This window comes from Fistularia commersonii, chromosome 36 (assembly GCF_037954325.1).
Source record: "Fistularia commersonii isolate RoL2024-O1a breed Wild chromosome 36, RoL_Fcom_v1.0, whole genome shotgun sequence".
Lineage (NCBI taxonomy): Eukaryota > Metazoa > Chordata > Actinopteri > Syngnathiformes > Fistulariidae > Fistularia > Fistularia commersonii.
The window spans coordinates 7,371,768-7,378,549 of record NC_141319.1 but is presented as its reverse complement, the minus strand read 5'-3'; the positions used below and the strand labels follow the sequence as shown (position 1 = coordinate 7,378,549).

At 49.2% G+C, this 6,782-nt stretch overlaps 1 protein-coding gene across 1 annotated transcript; it reads right to left on the bottom strand.

The window, feature by feature from the left end:
- Positions 1-2,084: 2,084 nt before the first annotated feature.
- On the bottom strand, positions 2,085-6,283 carry gjd2b (gap junction protein delta 2b). Its single transcript, XM_086143213.1, has 2 exons — positions 5,915-6,283; positions 2,085-4,617 (listed from the first exon to the last, which is right to left on the bottom strand). Exons 1-2 carry the CDS (start codon positions 5,983-5,985, stop codon positions 3,777-3,779), a joined length of 912 nt encoding a protein of 303 aa, XP_085999339.1. The 5' UTR covers positions 5,986-6,283; the 3' UTR covers positions 2,085-3,776.
- Between the last annotated feature and the right edge of the window lie 499 nt (positions 6,284-6,782).

Here is a 6,782-nt window from a genome sequence, read left to right as displayed (position 1 = left end):
GATTTCCGTGGACCGTGACGTCTGCAGAAGACATCCAATGTAGAGAGAAGGGAGCGGGAGAAGGAGCGTCTCGAAAGGCGGAGGTTTCTCTGGAGTGGAGAGGAATGAAGGTTAGCCTTGGAACTGTAGACTTATGGATGGAGTGGGAGAGGACATGAACTTAGTTGGTGTGAGAGGAGAAGATACAGTGAATGGGATTAGATGGAAGAAGATGATTCCCTGTGGTGAACCCTGAAGGGAGCATCCCAAAGAAGAAGAGGAAGAACACCTTGCTTGTTTTGGGTCAAGCCACTTTGGAAGGGAACAAAAACTAGAGATCGCCTTCTGGCTGTTTTCAAAGTGAAGAAACTAAAAGGAGCTGTGGTCTAAAAAGCTAAAGGTCAATTAGCTTCAGCATGTAGCATGTCAACACGTGGCGGTCTTGTCACAATAGCATCCGTAGCACGGAGTTGGTGAGCGTAAAGACAAACCCTGGATTGAAGCCAGGGTTTAACCTGGTCTGGTGGAAGAGAGCTTCGGGAGTGAAAGCTTGTTAACCTGCCCGTTGTTTAGCGAGCAGAAGCTCTAATCAGATTGGCGGATGATCTAAGGGTACAAGACGGTTAAGGGAAATCCATGTGGTGTCTGTGCCAGGGGTCCGAAGAGGAAGGCTGAACCCTGAGCCTCGAATTCAAGGCAGCATTTAGGTAAAAGGTACATTTCTGCTCGCCATCCAGAAGCAGCAGAGTTTAAAGAGGACATTGATGTGGGGAGGGGCTTTACCTTCAGCAACATAGTACCTCCTAAAATAATGCAGTATTTCATGAAGTACTTACTGGATACATGCCCCCGGTTTGAGAACTTCAAATTCTGGCTAAACACCGGTATGCCCGTGTCTCGTCCTTCATCGCAGTTCCTGAAAGCTGCAGCGTCAACTTGGCAGCGCTCGCAGGCCTACCCCGCCGAGCTGCTACACACACACACACACACACACACACACACACACACACACACACACACACACATAGTACTCGCACACACTGTTAGGTCCATTTCATCCGCCCCCAGTTTTCTTACTGGATTGGTTCATGTCTGTGTCTTTGACCTCTGTAAAACTTAGCGAAGTGAAGGAAGAGGCGTGGAGAAGAAGCCCTGCAGGGTCTGAGGAACATCGGGCACATATCCAAACCAACTTCTGTCCACCAGTGGCTTTGAGGAGAGATAATGTTTTGAAGATTAGCGTTGTGTGTGCACTCAAAGGGATAATTAATGGATATTCATCTCCGGGGAGTGTTTTGCGGCTAGCGGTGCGGACGAGCCACTTAACTCTTCCATTAGCATCAGTCAAGTATTTGTGTGACGGTGGACATTAACGTCAAAGGGCAACGCCAATGAAACTGCTTCCTTTATCTTCTTTTCCATGGAAATTTCTGGGTCTTACAGTCTCATCAAAGATACTCTGCGGTCGAGCTAACGTTAGCGAGCATTTGCTCAGGGTGGAATCTAAACGTTTGTGCTAAACTGACCCATTTTTCAGCATAACCAGGGTGTCTGAACCTCATCTGACTTTTTAAGCTTGTAGCGGCGTGTCTGTGGATGCTAACAATTGGTCACTAAGCTACATATGAGTAACCAAATGGTCACAACGTAAACATGCTAGCTGATGAGCGAAAGCAAATAGCGGCAGAGTGTTCTGTTTGGGATCTGTCTTGGACTGATCAAACTGTTGTTAGCATGTCGCTAGCTGATCGATCCGGCGCTACTTCACCACTAAACACTCCCTGGTGCCCCTGCTGGCGCCCGTTTGTACAGTTCAGTACAAATGGAGCTCTCGACAGCTGCTTCAGACGTTCTTGAACAAACCCTTAGGGCTCTTTTAAGTAAATCCCGCACTGATTCTCCCGGCACCAGGAATAGAAACACGGGAGCGCTAAATTTAGAGCTTGTGGCTGAAAATAAACCCTTGTGGCAGCAGAGCGAGCGGTTATGGGTCCGGAGCCGAGGTTCTACATGGAGATGGATGGCTACTGATGCTGGTCTTCGCCCTCGACGTTCCTTGGAGTCCTCCAGATGTGCATGAGGTAAAACACCAAACCAGAAGAGTCGACTTCATGACTTTTATTGACACATCTGCACTTCACATGCCACATTGGCCTCCTCCGCCTCTTCCACTTCCTGGTAGATACAAGTCGTTTACAAAGTATGTACACACAAGTATGGCACGTGACGACGCGAGAACGAAAAAAAAAACAAAAAAACTTCACGAATGAGAGAAACGGGCGCTTGGGTGAAACGAACGAACAAACAAACAAAAAAACAAGACGAGTAGCGACGGGTTTCCCGGCACCGCTTGGGAGCGCCGGCGGGGTTAAGGTCAGCGGTGCGAGCGCAGGCAACCGAAACAACGGGAGTGCTGAGCGGAGTCGAGCTAGCGGTATGTTTCCCTACGTCCCTTTGTGCGCTGCCTGGTGGCCTCTTGTTGCTAGCACGCCGGAGCTGGAAACAGCGCCGCGGTTGAAAAAACGGGTAGGCATTTGGTTTAGAAGTGCAAAAAAACGTTCCCTGTCCAGATGAGACCATTACGAGCCAAATGATGCAGACACCTGTGGATGGACCTCACGTTCCGGTTCCCAAGTTCCCAAGTATTCCCAAGTTCTAATGTTGCTCAGTGGACTGGACCAATGGCGTCTGGTTTGACCTTCACCGCCCCAGGTGACAGGTACGCCGGAATGGTCAAAAGCAGCCCCAAAAAAGCAGCGAAACTCTTCCGTCCAAACCAATTAAAGTACCCGAGGTCGTCCTCCAACCACCAAGAGTCCTCATCTGAAGTCCGACCAGATGGCGCCTTCGTTACAGCCGCTCCTCAAAACGTCTGGGCCACCAGAGCAGACATTTGCAATCTAAGAACCCCGAGAGTCCATTAATCCTCTTGGGTCTCCTGGCTGGAACCAACCTCAGCCTCCTGCTTTGTTCAAAGCAAAGCGGCTTGTGGATCAGTGGAGGTCAAAACACAAAGTAAACAAATGGGCCTCGGCCCAAGCTGCTTGTGTCTGCTAGAGAACGCCACGTCTTGGACGGTGCCGACGGGGACGAAGCAAGAGCAGGATATCAGATATCGGCAAGAAGGGAAGTTTGCGAAGCTACGATGAAGTGTTTGGTTTTAAGTACGGCTGATTGGAGTCATCAGGCCTGAGCTGCTATCTTATGTAACCCAGGAACGGTTCTATGCGGTTTGTTAATACCGAGGAGAACTCTGCATCCTCGCGGTCCTTCAAGGAAAACCAATGCCGAACATCGGCGTTTGACAGTTCGGGAGTTTGGGGTGAGGTCCTCCTGATTGTCGTTCCTGGATCGAAACCAGAGCCAATTCCTCTAAAATCCAACACCTGGCGAAGAACCCGGGAGCCAGGAGTCGGGCGACGGACCGTCTTTTTTTGGACCGCCAAGAGTCTCAGTCTGTGCTTTCATGAAGCACTTCATTGAGAGGACCTGCCATCGGAAAGTTCTTGCCGGTGGTGTTGACGGACCCGTTCGGCACTTTGCTCAACACGGGGGTTGAGAAGATCCAAGGCCCATCTCCTGCAAAAGTCGGTGTTTGGTTTAATCGGGACAGAAGCTGAATCCGGGAGGTGATTCTTGAGTTTTCTTGAGACGGATGAATCTGAGCTACTTTGTAATTCTGTTTTCTTGAGGGATCGGAGGTTTGGTTGATTGGCCCGGGACCTAACGGGGAAGGTCCTCGCCTTTGGCGAGTTGGTCGTCGACCGTCCTGCGGCCTCTTCGGCGCCACCGTCCGCTCAGACGTACGCCGAATCACTGGACTGGGTGCGCCCGAAGTTGGGCATACTCATCCTGGGCAGGTCCTTGTTCCGGATCTCGTAGATGGACTTCCTCCGGGCCTGGACCCCGCGCACGGCCGCCTTGATCTTCCTCCAGCCCAGGTGGTTGAGCTCGGCCAGGTTCAGCACCACGCAGATGCCGCTGACGGCGAACATGAAGACCAGGAAGACCGTCTTCTCGGTGGGCCGGGAGACGTAACACTCCACGTCTTTGATGCAAGGGTAGCGGTCGCACTCGTACACCGCCGGCACGTTGAAGCCGTACAGGAAGTACTGACCCACCAGGAACCCGATCTCCAGCGCATTTCTGAAGACCACCTGGATGATGTAGAAGCGGGAAATGCCCTCCTGGCGCCTCATTTTCGACTTGGTAGTTCGCAGGGTGGAATTGGGGATGTCCTTGACCTCCAGGCAGTCCGGCTCCGCCTCCTTGTTGGAGTTCTCCGTGTTCTGCAGCATGCCGTTCACGACCGTGTTCTTGATCTTCTTGCCGTCGTCCCTCCTGGAGTCCGAGTCCTTGTCCAGCGACAGGTACACCGTGGAGAAGCGGCGCTCCCTCTGCTTGGCCGACTGGTGGACGGAGTAGGTGATGAAGCAGAGGCTGGGGCAGCAGACCATGATGATCTGGAAGACCCAGTAGCGGATGTGGGAGATGGGGAAGGCCTTGTCGTAGCAGGCCTGGTTGCAGCCCGGCTGCAGGGTGTTGCAGACGAACATGGACTGCTCGTCGTTGTAAACCGTCTCACCCACGATGGCCACGATCAGGATCCGGAAGATCACCACCACCGTCAGCAGGATCCTGCAGAAGAACCGGAGGACACGGTCACTCGGGCGGGACGTCCGGAGGTCCGAACGCGAAGCAGAACGGGGCTATTGTTCGACACGCGACGCCACAATAGAGGTCCTCTGTGTCCTTCTGGCGGGCGCACAACCAAGAACCCTGTCATATGAGTTCCACCAGAAGCGGTGTGGCTCCCGCAAGGTTCTAGGACTTCTTCTTCTTCTCCTTCCTCTTCTTCTACGCCCTCACGTCTATGAAAGCCTTCACCCCACCTTCACGCTTGGAAGTCATACAAGTCACCTTGTATGTCCCCTGGTGGTGACTTGTATGGTCAATTCTGTGGCTACAATTGCAGCTAAAATAATATCAATAATCATCATTATTATTGTCACATAAGAAGGTTGATAATAAAATACTTGTACTTTTTTTTTGTTCTTTGTTACATTTTTTTAAACAGTTACCTTTTTATTTGATATTGTTCTATTTTATCTAAGCTTATGTGATCATATTTTCAATTGAATACAATTCATTTTTATTCTATTTTTTAAATCCTATTCTATTTAATTTAATTTTATTTTTTCTACATTTATTGTGTACCATTCTATTCTACACTATCCTGTTTTACTTTATTTAGTTGATTTGTTTTTCTAGTTTTTAATTCTAATGTTCAGTCTTTTTTGTAATTAATTGTATTATCATTGATTTTATTTCCCATTACTCTTTTTTTTAACTATTTTGCTTCAAACTGTCTCATTGATTCCATATTATTTAACTTGATTTTATTTTATGTGACTTAAAGGCGTTGGGATGCGATGGAAATGGAATCTGATGACTTTCTTCTGCAGCAGAACCTTCAGGACCTCAACTCCACGGGCCAGACCTGCACTGGAGCTTTGAGGAGGTGAGGAGACCATCTATCCATCCATCCATCATCCATTCATTCATTCATTTGTCCTCCATCCATCTGTTTTCCATCATCTATCATCCATCCTTTCCTCCATCCATCATCATCATCATCCATAGGAGGTCCATAGACATAAACAGGGCTCCAATCAGTGAGTTGAAACACACACACACACACACACACACACACACACACACACACACACACACACACACACACACACACACAGGGTGACTGACTTACTGTGCTACTGAGTCTTAGTTAGTTAGTGTTATTTAGTCAGTGTTATTTTGTTAGTAGTGTTAGTCAGTGTCAGTTAGTTAGTCAGTGTTAGTCAGTGTTAGTTAGTGTCGGTTAGGTAGTCAGTGTTAGTCAGTGTTAGTTGTCTCCGTGCTTCAGCCGCGGTCTTACCGTCCTATCATGGTTGAGTGTTGCTGGACGGCCGCCTCCAGGAGCCGCTCCAGGATGGTCCACTCCCCCATGGCTGGGCATCAGGAGCCGCTGCCGCCGCTGCTGCTGGTTCTTCTGCACCTTCTACTCCTTCTCCTCCTTCTTCTCCTTCTTCTCCTTCTCCTTCTCCTTGTCCTTCTACTCCTTCTATTCCTTCTCCTTCTTCTTCTACTCCTTGTTCTTCTTGTCCTTCTTCTCCGCCTCTGGGCGGACGAGCGCGCGTCTCCCGGTGCCTTCGGGCGTGCGGGGCGTGCGGGTTTGCGCGCGCAGCCCTGAAACACGGAGCGCTTCGGCCGAGCGCGTGCGTGTACGTGCGTGCGTGCGTGCCGGGGAGCGAGGGAGCGGGTGCGTGTGTGCGAGCGTGAGCGCGCCGCGCGGCGGAGTGCGCCGCGAGCCGCTAATTCCGCTTTAAGTAGACTCACGCGCGTCACCGGCGCGCGGGGGGGGGGGGGGGCGTGCACGCTAGCGCGCGAACGAGAGGTTGTCCGGGGACGCGCACCGGCAGCACGCGCCACGTTACAACATTATTATAAATAGTAATAATAGATATTATTATTATTACATATGAATATTGATTTATTAGTAATCGATAATAAAAATAATTGTAATGATAATAGAAGTAATGATGATAGCATGAAAATGATACTAGAACATCAAAACAAAATAATAATAATAATAATAATAATAATATCATAACAATTTTAATAATGCAGCAGTAGCAGTAATAATTCTTATTTAAAAGTAATAGTAATATTATAATAGAAATGACGATTAAATGATCACATCTAGTACGGGTATTTTTATAGTAATAATAAGATCTTAAAAGTTA

What these genes read in the sequence shown, in the direction of transcription:
- gjd2b (XM_086143213.1), bottom strand. Translation starts at nt 5,985, where the DNA reads ATGGGGGAGTGGACCATCCTGGAGCGGCTCCTGGAGGCGGCCGTCCAG. An exon ending in CACTCAACCATGATAGGACG is followed by an intron (nt 4,618 to 5,914) that starts GTAAGACCGCGG and finishes GTTCTTCTGCAG; the next exon opens with GATCCTGCTGACGGTGGTGG.